The 20,840-nt window shown below is 36.0% G+C and overlaps 2 protein-coding genes across 2 annotated transcripts in view; one reads left to right on the top strand and one right to left on the bottom strand.

Annotated features, from left to right (window-relative positions):
- dare (NADPH:adrenodoxin oxidoreductase, mitochondrial) overlaps nt 1–10,001 on the top strand; it is a 91,587-nt gene extending 81,586 nt beyond the window's left edge. Inside the window, exons 11-12 of the mRNA XM_090386621.1 lie at nt 2,465–2,635; nt 9,868–10,001. Coding sequence (XP_090242747.1) covers nt 2,465–2,635; nt 9,868–10,001 — 305 coding nt within the window. The remainder of the gene's footprint in view (nt 1–2,464; nt 2,636–9,867) is intronic.
- Nucleotides 10,002–12,863: 2,862 nt separating this feature from the next.
- The window catches only part of LOC150076709 (uncharacterized), a 144,071-nt gene continuing 136,094 nt past the window's right edge, over nt 12,864–20,840 (bottom strand). The window contains exon 14 of the mRNA XM_090386334.1: nt 12,864–14,303. Coding sequence (XP_090242460.1) covers nt 14,180–14,303 — 124 coding nt within the window. The 3' untranslated portion in view covers nt 12,864–14,179. The remainder of the gene's footprint in view (nt 14,304–20,840) is intronic.

The following is a 20,840-nucleotide window of genomic DNA, read 5'->3' as shown; positions in this document are numbered from 1 at the left end:
TTGTGTGATTCACAATCTATGATACACGTACATGTGGCTGCCCTGGATGCTTGACAGGAGACAAAGAATTATAATTAATGGTTAGTTTTTAGTATTGCCTAGGGTTAGAAATGAGGTATCTTAGAGCTTGATGTTGGGAGATATCAAAATTTTCTGGTGCTATGCTTCTGGCCTCTTTATGTATGCTAATTTTAATTCCCTCATAGGCTAAGGTAAAGAAAGCCAACACGAGAACGATGAGAAATGTTGGATAATTTACACAGAAAATTAGTTTCCTGACACCGGACTCTAGCGCTGCTCGCTCGGTAAACGGACAGTAGGTGTTATCGGTCTGGAGCCAAAATCGAGAAGGATATATTGATTGACAGGTAGGCGTGGCAAATGAAATGATTGGTGGTATGCACAACAGACGACAAGCTATTGGTTGGCATTATAATGTGTGTTTATGAGTAAAGAACGGTGCATAATAGTTTTGTGATGAATGGTAAATAGGTAATAGTAGCGATGAATCTTAATAAAAAGATGGAAAAAAATTTGTAAGGAAAATAAAACGGTTGATTTTTTGATGAAAACTAAATTAATAAAAGTTTTTTGTTCTGTTAATTTTTATGTTCTTCATTATGTTTTTTTCTCATTATTAAAAGCAGATTTTTGGAGTTCATGAGTGCTTTTACTATACTGTTGATTTAGGGTTGGTTACGAAAAAAAGAAAAGGTTTCTTTATTTTTCATTATATTTTGTAACCTGACCTTAAAAATAAAAGTACAGTAATAAAAATTAATATTTTGTTAATAAATAATTTATGGGCTAGTCTACCCATGATTTTAAAGAAAAAAAGGTTAGGTTACCCCCTCCATTTTGGGAGGGGATTCAAGCTCCCATGGGATTCAAATGGAGGTAACCTAACCTTTGTTCATCATTAGAGCATATTATTGAACAATAAAATAAAAATACAGTCATAAAAAAATTTATTTTTTTATGAATGTATTTCTAAATATGACTGTGATTCTAAAGAAAAAAAGGTTAGCCCCTCCACTTCGGGAGGGGGTAACCAAGTTCCCATGGGATTCAAGTGGAGGCAACCTGACCTTTTTTCATCATTATGGAAAGCGTTCATTAGGGCAAGTTACCATTAGTGCTACTAAAGTGATACTAAACCGATGTTATCGTGTGTTGTATTCGCGCACCAGTCAGCACATCATTTGCCTGCCTACTTGTCAATCATTATATAGTTCTCGACTTTGCTCCAGATCGATAACACCTACTGTCTGTTTACCGAGCGAGCAACACTAGAGTGCTGTATCAGGAAACTAATTTTCCACATAAGTTATCTGACAATTCTCGCCGTTCTCGTGTTGGTTTTCTTTACCTTCGCTCTCTCATATTTTTTTAAAAGCTTCCAGGATATCATCTGCTTCAACTGTTGTACCATTGCTGCATAAACAAATCATTTGAGCAATTCAAACTACAGATATCTTCAAAATAGTAAGAACGAGAGCAGTTGTATTATTTAGCTGCTGATATACTGACAGGTGCATTTCATATAAATTAGTGCATGACTGCTGATCAAAGCAGCATCAGTAACTTACTCTGATTAGAGTTTTCCACTTATCTCTGCTTGGGTTTTATGGATACAACTGATATTCTGTGTGCATCTTTCGATCTTATCTGTGAAAAATGAGTGTGACCATTTTACCCAATAATATTTTGTTAATTTCATTATCTTTCTGGTATGATATAGTCGTTCTACCAGGCCCGAAAATTTATTATCCAACATTAACCACTTATCTGACTATGTTTAGGAAAATGAGGAATCGGCAATGCTCTGAGAATCAATAATTAGTTCTTGATTGTTATTGTTGTTTTATGGCACATCAATGTCTTAGTCCATATTGCAGCAGTGTATTTTGACTTTGCTATGACTATTATAGAAAGGTAATACATGTAGTGTATTTTATCTGTTTAAACATATAAAATACTTCAATTGGTCATTCATCAAAGCAGTACCTTAGAGATGATTGTGCATGGTGGAGATTTAACCTCAGTGCGATAAAAGTTTTTACTGTACTTTAGTGATAATTGTTATGTCACAGAATTGTCTAATTGCTATTGGTAAATAACATTTTATTAATGTTTCTGGATTTCATGATATGAAACCCAAAAACATCTCTCCCTTCCCTTCCCACCCCACAGATACGCAACAAACACACTAATTAATCTTATTTCTTCTGATATGTATAAGTACGAAAAGAATTTATTTCCTTAAGCAGTTTTCACAACTTATTTTCTTTCTTTATTTCTAATAAACATTTCATTGGTCATGGTCATAAACAAAAGAACAATTTCACTAAATCTTCCTATTCCATTTATTATAATTTTTTCTTTTGAGTTTTAAAGCAATGATTTTTTTTTCTTGGTTTTAATTGTGATTGCTCTGTTGGTTAAGTTTAGTTTATTTTAATAGGGTTATATTGTAGTGGCTGGGTTCGAACAGGCCCAGTTGGAGTGATAGCAGCTACAATGAGTAGCAGTTTTGAAGTTGGTAAAGCAATCTTAGAAGATTTTGAAATGGGAGTTTTACCAAGTGATAACAGACCTGGGATGGAACATATCAAAACACTTTTGACTAACAGAGGTATAGATATTTTTGAAAATTAATTCCAAAATATTTAATTTAATTGGTATTTGGTATTTAGTATTAGTCATATGGTGCAGGGAAGCCCAAAGCTATAGCTGCACCAGCAAAAAATAAAAATAAATTAAAATAAAAATAATAAATACTAAAACAAAATAAAAGAAAAACTGCCTATTTGACTAAATAGAATGTTCTGATATTCCCTGTCAGACTCTTAATCATTTAGAATCTCCTCTTTTTGACCTTCTCTGGCATAAAATTTCTGTGCTTCATTCTGTAAAATTCAGTGTTGACTCTATCAATTTCCCAATTCCACTAATCACATCACTTGAGACTCTTCAATTTGCTTTCTTTGAACTTGACTTTCTCTGATCCTATCCCAACAGTGAGTTAATTTTCCTTAGTGATTTTAATGTTCACAGCTCCAGCTGGCTTCAGTTTTCTAGCCACATTGACCTAGCTGGTTGAGATGCTGTTTCTTGCAATTACTAATGATCCTGCAGAAATTGTTCTTTACCCTCCAGAATACCAGAAAATCCTGACCATACTCTCAACATGCTTTATCTTTTTCTCACGAACACCTTTCCAAGTACACAGCTGAGGTGATGGTCCTCTAGGCACCTCAGATCACAATTTGGTGATGGTTTCTCCTCTAATAGAGCCTTTTTGCTCATGGCCATTCTCAGGCTCATGTTGTTTGGCATTAGAATAATGTGAAATGGTATAATCTGCAAGATATAGTTGGATTTAAAACAGTAACCCTTAGTTGGATTACAGTTTTAAATCATCTGATATCAGTGTTTGCTCAGATCATGTTAGTGAAATTATTCTTGTAGGAATGAAATTCTTTATTCCACACTCCTTTTAAAATCTCATCCTTTACTGGAAAACCTTGGTTTTCCAGTAAATGTGCCAAGGCTATTCAAGATAAGTATGTTGCATATCACAGTTGTCTTGCATCCAAATGACCAGGTTCATTTTCTGCCTACACCAAAACTGGCAACAATAAAGCAGTTATTAATCAGTCCAGACTAGATTTCGACAAGAGACTAGAATGCTTGTCTACTATTTGGACAAGAAGCAGGTTTTCTACCTGTAGCCTGTTCAAAATCTAGTTTGGACTGATTAATAACTGCTTTACATTTGTTGCCAGCTTTTGGTGGTTTACCAAAATTGACAATGTTGGTAAACTACCTCCTACCATTCATAGTATGCTCACTCAATGCCTCCTACGGTCTTCCATCAAAATGATGTCAGAAGAATTTTGAACAATCTTGATGCCAAGAAAGCTCAAAGTCCTGGTGGTATTTCCCAACCTGTGCCCCTGACCTTACTCCTGTTCTGTGTTGCATTTTTACACTTTCTTATTCCACTGGCATTTTTCCTTCTGTTTGGAAATTTGTTCCATATTTAGCCAAGTTCCTAAAAAGAGTGACAAATCCATTCCATCAATTATCATCCTGTTGCACTCACTTCAACTCTTTCTATATTAATGGAGAAATCTATTAGCTGCGAGCTCCTAAACTATCTTGAAACCTTCCATCTTATCAGTGATTTCTAATGCAGATTCCATCAGTGTTGAACCACTGATTATATACTTACTGACTTATGTTACCTATCTGTGATAGTATATAACAGAGCTATGGTGCTCAATACGTTCTACATTGATATCAATATTTGTAGAAGGATAAGAGAAATTTACCTCAATATGATATGCAGAACACTTCCGTATAAATATTGATATCAACGTAGGACGTATTGAGCACCATAGCTCTGTTATATACTACATATGGAAGTAGTATATACTACTCAATATGATACATACGGTAGTGAAAGTGTAGTATGATAGTGAAAAATTTTGGTGAAACTCAAGCAGTTGCTTTTGTATATTTCAAAAGCTCTTCATCATATTTGTCATAAGGTCTTCTAAATAACTTTCCATCTTGTGGATTGTTGACTGTTTTTTATAAGTGGTTATCTCTCTGACAGGTAATGCTTGCTGCAGGTAATGGTAGATGGCTCTCTGCCTTTTTAACCTCTCCACTAATGCTGGTGTTCCCCAAGATTCAACCCTTTCTCTCACTCTTTTCCTCTTGTATATTAATGACTTTCTTTCATTGATTGAAAATCCCATCCATAGTCTTACTGATAATAGCACATTGTATCTCGTCTTCCAGATTTTTGAAACCTTGATCTGCCCGAACAGCTCAACTTCTGAGGTATTCCTTGAGCAGCATGATGCATAGGTAAACTGTTTACCTATGCATTGTTTGAAGATATTAAACCACTCAAAACTTATGTTGGCAGGGCCGTACTTGATGAACAGGTACATGAAGCTCTAGCCTCGGGTCTCACCATAGAGGGCCTCACATGGCCTTTGTAATCTCAAATTTTTAAAGTGATTTCTTTTTTAAATTACCTGATCTAAACTAGGGCCCACTTATAGGCAATTTTTTTTTTTTTTTTGTACTCTGGTATCTTTAAAGGCCCCCCCCCCCCCACAAGAGCTTAGTGCCTCAGGTCCAGAGAAGTGTAAGCACAGTCCTGGCTTATGTTATCTATATATATAAAACGCTTAGGTATGCTGCCTGAATTTTCCAGCTGCTAATCATTGCCAGTATCCATTCACACGGTTCATCCCGCATGACCACCATACTGGGCATTCTTTATTAATTTTTGTAGTAACGTTTTCAACTGAAGAAAGGCAACTTATGCCTGAAAGCTATTGATGTATGTTTATTTTAACTGTCTATTTTATCTGTTTTCAATTTCAATAAACTGTTCTAAGTTTTAAGAAGTGTAAAAATGGTTGAACAGTGTGTAAGAACTTAAAGAAAATGTAGAAGAAATGCTAATGAAACATTAGATGAGAGAACTAATAGATTAAGAGACTGAAATGAAACTCTATGCCTACAAAGATCGATGGACAGAAAACATTAGTATTTGTAATGGCCGCATGGTGCAAGAAAGCCTATGGCTTTTGCTGCACCAGCCAAAAAAAAAAAAAAAAAAAAAAAAAACCCCGAATAAAACAATAATAAAAAAATAAATAATAATAATAAAAGAAAAGAAAATTAAACCTATCATCCTATGCACTTCCCTGACCCGAAGGTACTATCCAGATGACCTTTGAATTTCCCCAAACTGTCAGCCTCTACCACCCATGTAGGCAACTTATTCCAGTAATTTATAACTCGCTGGCTAAAATAAAACTTCCTGCAGTCCAATCTAAACTTCCCCCCCCCCGTAACTTGAATTGATGTCCCCTAGTTCTAGCATCATTTATAATCTTGAAAATTTCGTCCTCATTCATTTTACTGATGCCTCTCAGAGCCTTAAACACCTCAATCAAATCTCCTCTAAGGTGTCTAGTTTCCAAACTCTGCAACCCACATATTCAAAGTCTTTCTTCATAAAGACGCCCTTTTGTCGAGCTCACCAGGCGAGTTACCCATCTTTGCATCCTTTCAAGAAGCTCGATGTCTTTCTTTAGGTGCGGTCTCCATACTTGAACACAGTATTCCAAGTGTGGTCTAACATAAGCTTTATATAATGGGATTATCACGTCCCTATCTCTACTTGCAAAAGTTCGATAGATCATCGATAGGACACCATGGGCCTTCCTTGCAACCTGTTTACAACGCTCAGAGAATTTCATGTCTGATCGTATCGTAACACCCAAGTCCCTTTCCTCCAGTTCTGGGTTTAGTTGAACTCCACCAAGTGAATAAGTTATTTTGGGATTACTGTTTCTCAGGTATAATACCTTACACTTTGTTGGATTAAAGCATAGTTGCCATTTTTCTGACCATTCCTGAAGTCTATCTAGGTCTCTCTGAAGAAGCTCAGCTTTGACAGTGATCATTAACTACTCTACCAATTTTAACATCATCTGCAAATTTAGACATCACGCCCTCTATCCCTTCATCAATGTCGTTTATGAAAATTAAAAACAACAGTGGTCCTAATACTGATCCTTGGGGAACCCCACTTCTTACATCAACCCAATCTGAGGAATAGCTATTTATCACAACCCTCTGCCTCCTGCCCTGAAGCCATCCTGCTATCCAACTAAGGATTTTCCCAGTGATTCCAATCTGTTCCAGCTTATAAAGCAACCGCTCATGTAGGACTGAGTCAAAAGCTTTGCTGAAATCTAAATAAACAGTGTAGAAATTATTCCATAAATCCCGCTCGTGAGTGACCCTTTCAAAATAGCGAACCAGATTTGTTAAACATGATTTTCCCTTTACAAAACCATGCTGAGTATCCTTGAGAATTTCAGTTCGATCCAAATGATCCTGAATTTCACCCTTGATCATTGCCTCCACTGAAGTCAGACTGAGAGGTCAGTAATTTCCCACTTCACTCTTAGAACCACCCTTATGTATGGGAGATACATTGGCACTTTTCCAATCCGAGGGAATCTCCCCAGAGTCAAGTGATGCTCGCATAATTAGCCTCAAATGGTTCAATGCACTCACTTGCCGCCTCTCTTTATCACTTTGCAGCTGGTAAGTTTGGTTGACTGATTTTCCCTGGCGCAGTCTGTGGGTCTTGTATTTGTCTAGACCAAATTCCATCCTAATATCATTGCTGAATTCTTCGGTGATCTGGAGTAGTTGCTGAAGGTGTTTCTCGGTTCCCACGTAGCGCTTGATGTCATCCCTGTGCATCAAGTGGGTCAGGGTGTACAGGTTCTTCCTTCCTTATTTGAGGTTATATCCGTACTTGCTACTGTTGAGCATGGTAGATAGGTTAATTGCTAGACAGAACCACAATGGGCTCAGGGCATCTCCCTGAAAGATTCCTCTCTTGATGGGGATTGGCCTGGTTGTGATGTTTTTGACCTTAATGGTGGTACTCCATTTCACCTTCGTCTCTCCTAGGAAGTTTGTCACTATCTGATTGACTTTGTAGATGTTCAGTGCCTCTATGCCAGCTATTAGACATGAAGTCGAAGGCCTTGCAGTAATCGATGTAGGCTGTGTACATGTTGCGGCGCCTCTTGTAGGCTTGCTCCATAACTGCGGCATCTATGGTTAATTGCTCCTTGCATCCTTTCTGCTGTTCGGCCATTATGTTCTGGCTCTCCAAATGGTCTGATATTTTCCTGGTTATGCAGCTACTCAGGATCTTTTACATTGTTGGGAGGCTGGTGATTGGCCTATATTTCACCGGGTTTCTTGTATCTTCGTCTTTAGGCTTCAGATATGTGATTCCTTGAGTGAGAAACTTTGAGATTGTCTCTGGGTGCCTTATCATTTGGGTGAACTGCTCTGCCAGGTGCTTGTGTGTGCAAGTGAGCTTCTTGTACCAGTAGTTGTGGACGTTATCTATTTCTGGAGTTCACCAGTTGCGAGAGTTCTTGATCATCTGTTTTACTTCTTCCCGAATTTCCCACTTCCTCATTTCTTGTACATCCTTGGTTTTCTTGCATTCTAGTTCTATCCAGGTGGCTCAGCTGTTATACTTCCCTGCTCTATATGTTTCCCCAGAACTCCTCAATCGTCTTCTTCTCAGGTGGTCTGTTGCCTTCCTTCCCGTCTTCTCCAAGATTTCTGTAGAAGCCTCTTTGGTCTTCATCGAAGATTTGGTTGTTTATTTTCCTCTGGGAGCTCTCTTTGTTTGGCATAGTCTCTTGCTGAGTGCAAGGAAGTTCTGCTTCAATGTGTCCAAGTACTCTCCTATTCTCTGATTTTTTGTCTCATGTTTGCCGTGGATGCTGTCTCTCTTGAGGATGCTCTTCACTTTTCCAATTAATTTCTCACTCCTAATTGCCCCGTTGCTACTGGGTCAATTGGCCTATCTTAATTCTTCTATCTTCTGCTGAAGACTTCTTTCCCAAGCTGGTGGTTCCTTGTTTTTGGTTCTTCTGCTGCTAGTCTCTCGCTTCTCTTCCATTAATCCTCGTGGCTGCTACCACAGCACATTAGACGGCTGTGTGGATAGCCTCCAGTGTTGCACCATTGCCATTGAGGTAATGTGGTATTATGTGCCAATTCAGGTGGTCTTTGACTCTCCACAAGGTTCTATTTGGCCTCTGCTTCGGTATCATGTGAGTTTTTGTGGGGCCCATTCCTTCAAATTCTGTTAGGGCCTTCTTCCACTCGTCCTCTCTTCTGGATATCATGACCTGAAGGTCTGTTTCCACTTCAGCTGCTGTGAGTTTCCCCTGGTTCGGTGGTGGTATGTTCTTCCTCCTCTGATTTCATATTCTTTATCCTTTGTAGTTGATCGCTCATGTCCTGCTTGATTTTTTCCAAGATTGCAGGAGCTATCAGGTTCTTTGTGACAGTCCTTCTCTGGTCTGCTATTCGCTGTTCAGTGACCCGAATATCTGAGAATTGTTCCAGCCACTTGGTACATAGTCTCGTCGTCCTGTAAGTTGTCATATCGGTCTCCAGATTCGTTATTTCATAGTATGCTTGCATGTACGTATTCATTTCAATGCTCTACCTCATGCGTTGGCATTTTCTCCCTTCCTGGGTGGTCACTAGTACAGTTGCGCAGGAAGCACTTCCAGTTGGTGGGGCTGGATGGTCTTGCCCTTCTCTTATGGTAGCCATACGAGGGACAGTGCCACTTGCTTGACTGTCTTCCTCGGGAGACCGTCTGATTTTTCGAGCCGACTCCCTCTGCCTAAGGCCTGAATGTGAGTGACTTTATCCTGCGCCACACTCAATGCAATATGATTATTTCTCTGCGACATCATCCATTATTGGAGGTGAACCTGTTTAGCTTTGGCTTATGTCCAGTGGTAGTTCTTGCAAGTGATGCCAGATGGCTCCAAATCTGCCTTAGTCGCCACTCCGACCTTGGGGTAGGTAGGTCCCTTGGAGCAACTTTCATGATGTTTATTTATTTTATTAATTTTTTATTACTATTAATTTATTTATTATTATTATTATTATTCTAATTTATTACTATTATTATACCGGTCTCCCAAAGTGATGGTGTCACGTTCGCTTCCACCAAGGTGGTACTCGAACCCGGGTTCATCAGACTGGTAGTCCAGTGTTGTAACCACTGGGCCATCGCGCCCCTTATTATTATTATATTATTTATTATTGTTATATTTTTTATTATAATATTTGGCAGAAGTGAGATGCATGCACTTCCGTCAAAGCTGGATGCAAACCCGGGTACATCAGTATGACAGTCCAGTGTCACAACCACTGGACCATCATGCCTCCTTATTATTATATATGTTTCTTATTTTATATTTCCAGGTGTTCGTTTGTGTGATTTTGAGGACTGGCAGAAAATTGATGAGTATGAGCAGTTGCAAGGACAGAAAGCAGGAAAACCAAGAGAGAAGATACATAGTATAGAAGAAATGCTGAAAGTAGCAGGAAAATGTTGATTTTTTTTTTTTTTTTTGTACACTGCTTTTTTTTGTGGTTTCATCTCTTTCTCTCTTTGTTAATATCTGTACAGCTTGAAAAATAAATATATTTTTATTAAATTAGAAAATAATGAGATTTCATTGATAGAAAACAGGTTCTCGAATAAGTATAAAATAATTCACAAATGCTATTTGTGAATTATTTTATGAAACTCAGAATGGAATTTTTGAAAATTATTTTATGAAACTCGGAATGGAATTCACAAATGCTATTTGTGAATTCCATTCCGAGCTAAAATATTAAACAGAATCATCATATTTTTAAAATACAGTTGATTTCGGTTATTTGGGACATGTTGGGACTAGTGCACTTTGGCTAATATAAGTGTAATATAAGTATATAATAAGTGGCTGCCCCAATTATGTGAAGTTCCACATAAATAGTTAAAAACACGTGGACTCCTACTTTACGATTGGTTCACTGTACAATCAAATCACATTGTAATGTACTTTCTATAATATAAAATACCATTCACTATATAATATGTAGTAAGTGCCGGTCATTGTGATGATGTTTGTGAATTGAATTTTAATTGTATTAAATGGTGATTCTATAAGCAAAAATAGGAGGAATATTATCCATGGGCTACAAAAGTAAAGATATAAAGAACAAATTTACACTTGATTATCTTACCAATTAACATAATTTAATGATATGTGAAAATCGGAAGAATATTTTCCCACAGTTTGGCAACATAAAAATAAATTTACTCTTACATACATAGATTAATTGATACTGTAATATGTGCATACTAACTGATATTTCTATTCACTGACATTTTTTTGGGGTTGTAAAATTTAAAACAATAAAAAACATAAGCAATCAATAACAAAGAACACGGCACACACAAATTGCAGCTAACATGATATGCGTAAGTGAGATATGGAGTAACAAGTTTATGAAGCTTAAAATATAGCAGCCGACCGGGCTAGCCGGGTGGGTAAAGCGCCTGCCTGGCAACCCAAAGGTCGCGGGTTCGAATCCCGCCTCAGGCTTGGATCAAAGTACTGCAAAAACCTTGGGAGGTGCATTATGGCCACAGAAGCCGATGTGCCAACAACTACCCAAAAAAAAATAAAATAAAATAAAAAAATAGCAAAGAAGAGAAGATTCTAAAAATTTATTTGTTTTTTATATAGCTGAAGATTTTAGTGAAGGGGAAACACATTTCACCATAACGTAAAAACCCACAGAATTCCAGCTATCGGTATTATTACAAAAGCAATAAGATTGCGTTTACTACCCATTTATAATTGATTGCATTAACAGAAAATGCCCAATAAACTGGAAACTACAAATTGTTTTTATTGTTTTATGGTTGTGACCTCCAGAAATGTGCTTTTGAAAAATATCATAAAGGCATTCAAAATTGATTCTTATAACCAAACATATGATAACACTGAAAGTGTTGTGCATTTTAATGATTTGAATTGGTTTTTTGAAATTTGTTTCTATAAAGCAGATGATTCTGCTAACCAGTGATCATGTTAGCCGGCACCTACTAATTCACTTTACAATGGGCTTACAGTTGTTTCCGACTGACCACACGGTCCATTCGGAGACAATCTCGGGTGCTGCAGTCTCCTGCCCTGATTAAATGGCATGTTGCCCCAATTAAGCAAAGAAAACACTGGCTATTTTCTCAATTAGGTTCTGTTCTTTAAGATTTATCCCAAATGTAGTTTTATTTCTTAATTTTTTAAGTATGATTATTTTATTGGAGTAAGAGTTTACCTTGCATATTTTCATTACGTTTAGTTGTTAATTGGTTCAATCAACAGTGAAATTCACATTTAATCTGTTGTTATTTTGTGGTTATTATAGGGTATTAACCATATTTATGCATATTTTTGCAGTTCATTTTGTCTTTATCATTTGTGGGACATCCACAGTTACTTTGACAATAGGCCTTGAATGGGTTGAGCATGCTGAATTCTGATGGGATCCTTCCACTTGTTCAGATTACGAACCTAAGGGGGCATAAATTCGAATTAAGAAAAGACAGATGTAGAATAGATGTGCAGAAATTTGCCTTTAGCCAGTTAATTGCTGGAACAAACTTCCATCTTTTGTTGTGGAAGTTGATGGGTTAAATAAATTTAAGTAAGAACTGGACAGGCATTTGGAGGGAATGGTGTGATTTTTTTTTTTTTTTTTTTTTTTTTGGCTGATGCTGCATAAGCTCATACACTTGCATCACATGCCACGACTACTACTACTACTATAAGCAGGCTATGACTTAAATTTGAGTATTTGTGAATTTTCATGATGGCAGATGCTCCATGATCAAGTAGCCTAATTTGGTGAACTGCCAAAACTACTTTGGTGGTTCACCAAAGCCTTTTGTGTTGTTTTCCTTTTAGTTGGTGTCATATTTTCTTATGGGTTGTGCAGAGGTGGGGTCCTCTAACATTATTTCAAGCAGTGGTAGCACCTTCTCTTTGCAGAATCCATGCTACCATACTTCCTGGGTGAGTACTGGTTTTTTAATTTTTTTATTAAAAAACCAGTACTCACCCAGTACTGGTTTTTTAATAAAAAACCAGTACTATTTTCTTTGTTTTGTATATTTTAGTTGCAAGTGGCAGTAAGCACCTCTCAGGTATCTCTTGTTGCATACAACAATCTTCATACATGGTATTAAAGTATTTAATTTGAAATGTCATTAGTTGATTACACAAGTTTTATATCTTAAAACAGTTTTATGTGAAAATTCCAACATTATTGCTGGATAGACAACTTAATTTGTGGTATAATTGAAGCATGTTATTGTGGTTACATATAAAGTGATGAGGATAAAAAGTCCAACATAAAGCATATAGCATGCACTTGCACAGAGAAAGCATTTTATTACACTGGGATTCTTTCTACAATGTACAGACATACAACTAGTCATCCAGTGACCAGAAACAGTACTTTTTACCTTTACATCAACAGCAATCTGTATAAGTTGCTGTAGTAAGTTTGCAGCTTTCACATTGTTTTCATTTATTAGTCTGCTTTTCTCTCAGTTTTGGCACACTGTTACCTATTGATGTTGCATAGGGGAGAAATAGGAGGATTGAAACAAGCTGAATGGTCCAAATCTTTGGAGGACATTGTCAGCTAAATCACACAAAGCATATGACAAGCATGACCAGTAAGTAACTGCTTTTATTTCTAGATAGCTGAAATGCTGGTGGTGTGATTCACATCTAACATGTGGATTATAAGGGAGAAGATACAAGATGGGTTGTTTCACATTAAAGTTACACTAAATCTTAATATTCACATGCAAAATTTTATTTCCAGAAAAACCTAATAGTGAAGGTATAACCCATGCTTCCTCATTCTTTTCATTAATGTAAAACAATATTTTACAATGCATAAAGTAATCCAAACTTTATCAAAATAACTTTTCTAAGAGCTCTTTCTTTCTTTTAATGAATCTTTATACATATACCGGAATCAGTACCAAAAGTATCAAAAACTAAAAAAAGTTTGCCCTTGGAAAAAATTTTCTAGTTTTCAACACAGTTGGCTTACGATAAAAATGATGCCAGCAGTGCTTCTGTGAAAGTATTTTGTGCATACGTGAAGTACATCTTTACAAAGATAGTGGAAGCCATGAACAGATTGTCAGCAGCTGTACATTATACTCAATATTTGTGCACAACTTAACATTGAATATTGTGCCCCAATTGATTTACTGAATATTATACAAAACAGCACTGGCCAGCAGCAGAACGATAAAGAAATCAAAAATTTTTACATGCAAATGGCCCAGATACATTTTAAACATGCACCAGGCATGTAGTGGTCTGCATCAGTCTAAAAAATGTTTGTTGTGCCGCAATAAGCAGTATGCTTTTCAGATAAGTTTTGAATCTTTGTCTTCTGTGGAATTGTATCTACAAAAAGATGTCCATTTTTTTATTTTTGTTTCAATATAATGGGCATTCTCCATGCAGTAAGAGGTGAAGCATTTAAAAATGTTTATTCAATCTTGTTTTAAATTCTTGTTTTACAAGATTGCTTTTTCAGGTGCTTCTGTCATCAGAGGTTTTTATATTCTTTCTCTTATAAACTAGCTGCAAGTCTCTGCTTTCATACAACTCTTTGCACTGTATCCCTATTTGCCAAGTTTTAATACTAACTACTGAGCATTTTGTTTGATTATTTGTTCATCTTCTAGCATAGCATCGAGTTGATCTGAAAGATTAGCCAACATATTCTCAATGTCATCAATCACATCACCTGGTGACATCGCTTCTGGACTCCTGAAACAAAATATAAAATTAATTCAGGTAATATGCAAAACTGGAATTATTTTTTAATAATTTTAAATGGATAAATTTGGTCAAAGTGCTTATGAAAGTTTGACCTTCATAAATTATCTTTGCAACTTTAAAATATTGAATAATGGAATGTTAGAGAGAAATTTACAATTTATTGTATATAAGCAAAAAAATCGCTAAATTAAAATTTTTTTAAAAATAATTTCAGGGTTGTCCCTGTGATCTAGGTTTTTTAACTAACACAACATACAAATCAGCACACACTTATATTATTGTAATAAACAATATATATAATATATTATTTATTACAATAATTTTTACAAGAAGCATAAGAAATTTCAAAGCATGGAATGACAATTTTGTGATATTCTGTTAAAACTCAATCCAAAAATTATAATTTTCATTCATTCAAACACTAGTTATTTATTGTGAAATTGACCAAAATATTTACTAGTTAATCCTATGTTTATGATGATAAAAATATAGGATAAGATTTAAAAATATTCTCTAATTGTACAGTTGAGTCAAGTATATCAGAGAATTTTTTGCACTTTCACTGTGAGAAAATATTTGTCAGTATTGAGACTAGGAAAGTGTCAACTGGAAACTATCAACATACTCTTCCCCAGAGTTTCAATTTTAAGAGGTTATTTCATTTTATTATGAACTTTATAAAATATTCATAGCATTCTATGTTGTTCTGAGTTGTTTTCAGATGAAATATTAAGTTCGTTTAGATGTGTAAAAAGAGTGCCATCTTTTATATCCAACATATGTCACTGTGTGCCACTTGAAATGGTTGTTCAAATAAAAAAAGCCTTATCTCTTTTCTCTTGTATATTAATAATATCAAATTAGTCAGAGGAAAAAAACATGAAGGTTTGCATATAACTTTTTTTCCTCCAGCGACTCGGGGGGTTTTTATCCTGCAAAATAAGCCAGCTGATCATAGAATAACCACAATTTACAGATACTGTATATTGCCACCTCATGGGCTTTGTTTCTCCAACCAAAATTTTAAACAGAGCATGTTAATAAATCAAGCCAATACTTTCCACATGATAACCATCCCACTTTTGTAATAAGTAGCAATGTTTTATATAAACTACCCATTTCTTCACACAAAGTAAATATCCAAGAATTATTAAGTAGCTTTGCTTTTACATGATTCATAATTCTGATTATCCTGATGTAGTAACTGAAAAGCTAAACAGGCATACCCCTCTCCTTCGCATTGACCATTCCTAGAATTAGGGAGATAATAACAAGGATCACCAAGCAACACAGAGCCAAGATGTTATACTGAGAGCTTTTTTCCCCTACCTTTCCAAGGAAGTATATGATACAATTTACAGGTTTACTGCTAAATGTGATAGGACAATCATACCAGAAAACTAAAATTCAGACTGTAAAAGCACTAGGGATATTAGGCTGGAAATGTAGCAAGGAATTGTAAAAGTATGAAGTTCGAGAGCACCCAACCATTATCACCACTGCCACCAACTGCAGAAAATAAAAGAATTTGTTGAAGCCTAGATAATACATGCAAGCCTACTCAGAAATGTCAACAGAAATGAGGGTGGGATACAAATTTACTCCCACGTTTGATCTCAAAAATTCTACAATGGTACAAACACAATACCTTTAAACTCCTGCAAACAGTATGGTTCCACTGTGCTTCTGTTGTGAACTAAAAGAATAAACTTCATATGAGGTATATGTATCATAAAATAAATTTTAAGCATAAATCAACATAAAGCAAGGAAATATAAGCATATGTGCTTAGCATCATTTTTATATGTAACTAAGAAAATATCAGCAAACAGAGTTTGTGAAAGCCATCATTATTTGAACATTTCATATTGTGAATCCTTTCACAAGTTTCCTTGCTTATATACTTTAAATAAATACCCCTACCCAAGTACAGAAGTCTATTTTTTCTTATTCTTAGTGGAGTGCCACTACCAATTTGGAAATCTCCAAATAGTGCCACTACCAGTTGGTAGTAGTAGTAGTGGCATGTGATGCAAGAAAGCAAGTGTATGAGCTTATGCAGCATCAGCCAAAAAAAAAAAAAAAAAATTCACACAACCATTCCCTCTAAATGTTTGTCCAGTTCCTCCTTAAATTTATTTAACCTATCAACTTCCACAATGACAGATGGAAGTTTGTTCCAGCAATTAACCACTTGCTGGCTAAAGGCAAATTTCCAAACATCTATCCTACATCTGTCTTTCCTTAATTTGAATTTATGCTCCCTTAGGTTTGTAATCTGAACAAGTGGAAGAATCCCTTCAGAATTCAGCGTGCTTAACCTATTCAAGGCCTTATACACCTCAATCAGATCACTGCACAGGTGCCTAGTCTCCAGCCATTGCAATTTGCAGAACTTAAGCCTCTGAGCAGAACTGAGAGGGCATAAATTCAAATTGAGGAAAGACAGATGTGCAGAAATTTGCCTTTAGCCAGCGGGTAGTTGGTTGGTGGAACAGACTTCCATCCCTTGTTGTGGAAGTTGATAGCCTAAAGAAATTTAAGGCTCAGCTGGACAGGTATTTCGAATGAACGGAGGGGTGAAACGGGAGTGGTTTTTTTTTTTTTGGCTGATGCTGCATAAGCTTGCTTTCTTGCATCATATGCTTCTACTAATGCTAATGCTCTCTTGGTAAGAGGATCCCTTCATTCCCCTCACCAATCTTGTTGCCCTTGTCTGTACACACTCAAGCAAATCTACATCCTTCCTAAAATGAAGCCTCCAGACCCTGTATGCAGTACTCAAGGTGTGGCCTGACCATTGCCTTATACAGAGGGACAATCACCTCCTTTTCCCTGCTAGCAAAATTCCTATATATCATTGACAAAACCCCATGACCTGCCCTGGCAGCCTGTCTGCATTGCTCAGAAACCTTCATATCTGACTGCACAATTACTCCCAGGTCTTTTTCATTTTCTACCACCTTAAGTATATATGGATATATACTACATGGAGATTTCTGTAGCCTCATCGATGGGTGAGTGGGTAGGCACCCTGAGTGCATATTAGCTGATAACCCATTTATGATTTAATTACACATTATGAGAGATGTCAAATGGTGTGTAGTACCATAAATCTACTAAAATAGCTACTAAAATAAAAATGTAAATTACTAAAATCTACTAAATAAATCATACTAATTTAGATCAAAGCCTCAAGCTACAGAAATTTTTGTAGCAATGTAATTTATGTAGTTAAGAAAACAGCAGCAAAGTTTTTGAAACTCATCATTGTTTGAACATTTCACATTGTGAATTCCTTTACAATGCATTGTCTTCTCATGTACTTTGAATAAGTAACATTTCCCCAGTGGAGAAGCCTGTTTTCTTATTCTTAGTGGAGTGCGACTGCTCAGATGACACTTTGAGATTGTTCCCTCACAGGTGGTTGGGTGGATGGTAGGCACACTGAGTTCAGAAAACTCAGTCATGATTTGATTACACAATGAGAGATGCAAAATGGTGTATAATACTATAAATCATTAACTGTACTGTAGCTAGAGCTTTTGCCACCCCGCTCAATACACACCAAAAATACTACAAAAAGACAAAACGATGTATAGGGAAATAAATTAAAACACTGTTTATTTTTGAAGTAAAACTTTAATTCCAACATTCTAAAATGTTATTTTTCTTGCTTTTCTGTTAGAAAAGTCGTCGATGTCATTGTTGAAGTCTATTTCATCACTCAGTTGCTGTACTATAGACAATATGACAAGATTTCTTAAATGCAAGGTACTCATTGTAGATCTTAGGTAATTCTTAATCAATTTTAATTTATAAAAACTCCTCTCACTACTAGCAACACTTACAGCAATTCTGGGGAAAATTAGCAGTAGTATTACAATATTTGGAACTGAGTTCTCGAGACTGTATTTTAGAATAAACTGCAAAAGTTCAAGGGGACCATCCTTCCACGTCTCTGTTTCATCTTGCGTAGCAGCAACAGAAATAAAACTCTGAAGTCTTTTTTTTTTCAACGAGGAACTCTTCCTTATTAATGTCATGGTCATGATTTAGTTGACATTCGTATTTATCATTCAAAAGATTCGATGGAGTAAGGAAGGCATATTTTTCAGCAAGAACACGAAGCTGTTGAAATCTCGTGGTGATTTCTTGGATCACTCTGTCCAGTGAAAAAAACATTTCTCTCCTCAACTCAGTTTCGTATGACAATTCAGCATCTTGTGATTCTTCACCTGCTATCAGTTTCTTCTTTCTACACCAACGATCCATGACTATCTCCAGATCATCACAATTTTCTTTGGTGTAAGCTACTGAATTGTTAACTAATTTGTCCATATTTTCAGTTAAAATGCTTTTAAAGCCTCAAGTTTTATGTCACATTGTTGTATATTCAATCCTTTGGTTTGGAGGTAGACCTGTGTGTCGTTAATTTCTAGAAGGATGGATTCCCACAGGCTAAGAAAGCACAGGAAGGAAAACAATTGTAACGCAACAAGCAGTGCACCACCAGCATCTGACCTGATAACTCTATTTTCTTCTTCACCTCTTAAATGTTCTACAGCACTTGAAGATTTTTGAGTAATTTTTTTTTACAACACTCACAGCATCTCCCCGTGCACTCCACCGAGTTTCTACTACACACTTGACACTTTGACCAGTGACTGAAGCCAGAATATCTCAGTAATGGGTTGAGGAAGAAAAAAACGAGAACAAACGCTCCACAGTTCCAAAAAAAAGTAACAGAATTCACAGTAACAGAAGCTGCATGTACACCTGCCAAATTCAGCGAGTGAGTTGTACATGTGACAAATTCTACTTTTCCATTAATTTCCTTGATGCATCTCTGAATGCTAGTATGTTCACCAGCCATCACAGCAGCATTATCATATGCTTGTCCTCTACAATTTTAAATATCAATTCCATTGTTTTCTAATTTTTGCAAAATCATAGTTGAAATATTCTCGACGGTTTTACCTTTTGTTTCAATGAAATCAATAAATGACTCCACAACCTTCACTTTATTTCCATCAATCATAACGTAGCATAAAACTTGGCTCGTTTGATCCTTGTGAGAAATATCAGGGGTACTGTTGAATATCATAGAAAAATACTTTGCTTTTTTTACTTGCTTGATAACTTTGCTTCTTACTTTTTCTCCCAAAATTTCTATAAACTCGTTCTGAATAGTAGGCGACATATAGGATTTAGCAAACTTTTTTCCCAGCTCGATTCTTAGAATATGTTCACATAGCACTGGATCATATTTCGCCAACAAATGAACTAATTCTAAAAAATTTTCATTTCCCGTTGATTCAGGTTCATCATCAGTCTCGTAATGAATTCCTTCTCGGTGACCCTGTAAAGCCAAATTTTGTTTAGCTAGGAATCTAATGATATCCAACAATCTTGAAAGTATCTCCCACTTGAAAGTATATCCACTTCTTCACTTCATTTTCAACTTGTTCTTGTTCCTTTTTATCAATTGTTGCTCCACATCGGATTCTAATTTCCAACTCCTTCCATTGAGTGAAAGATCGAACACGGGCCACACTAGATCCATGGTCAAATATTTTAGGATTAAGTTTCCACCACATGTTGAATCCATCTGCAGAATCAAAATTTGAATGACTTCTGTCTGCAACAAAAGCAGTAAAGAGCTTTCTTGGAAGGAGAGTACACCAACCACGACCTCAACATTTTTTCATTATTTGGCAGAGTTCGAAAAAACCACTCATATATGTAAGTTTTCTGTTTCATCCCTTGATTGATGCACCCTCACGAATCACGTCACCAAAATCAGAATCTAGAGGCTGAACCACAGATGATGCACCTTGATGTACCAGTAAGATCTGTGTGTCATCGTTAATCTTACTTGGCCAAAGACCAACATCTTTTAAGTCAACAGCTGGAATTTTTTGTTCGTTACACTCCTTATCGCTTGTTGAAGTTGAAGAATCACTTGACTTTGATGATGGTTTGAATTCGGAAATTGCTTCAGCAACAGTAGTAGTAGTAGTTTTGCGACTGAGGTATTTCAGTAGTGCACCTTCATTCTTTTTTAATTCTTTCTCCCTAGCCTTTTTCTTTTTTTCTAAAGGCTGCACCACTTTCTTTTATTTGCTTCATCTTAAGTAAGACTGAAAGAATAATAAGAAAAAGAAAGATATTCATAATAACTAATAATTAAATAAATAAGGAATAACAGGGACAAATAAATCCCTTTTAAAATGTTAGTTTGTGTAATTTGCACGCCTAAAAAACTGTAATACTCTAACTCACCTCAGAAAAAGAAAGAAGAACGATGTAAAATCACAAAGATATTAACTGTCACTTAACAAGATCAAATTATAACAATCTGTGGCTTAGTCACCGTCACCACTCATCAGACTGGCGGGTGTTTTCGCAGCAGCTCCTTGATCACCGTAAATGCTGCAAACACACAGCAGTATGAAAGATTTGTTTAAATCTTAACTCTAGACTAAATATACATAAACAATACAATAAATATTTTTTCAACGG

The sequence above is a fragment of the Mastigoproctus giganteus genome, chromosome 12 (genome assembly GCF_048544385.1).
Source record: "Mastigoproctus giganteus isolate SK-2022 chromosome 12, ASM4854438v1, whole genome shotgun sequence".
NCBI lineage: Eukaryota > Metazoa > Arthropoda > Arachnida > Uropygi > Thelyphonidae > Mastigoproctus > Mastigoproctus giganteus.
Note: the sequence above shows the minus strand (reverse complement) of the source record. Positions and strands in the feature narration are given on the sequence as shown.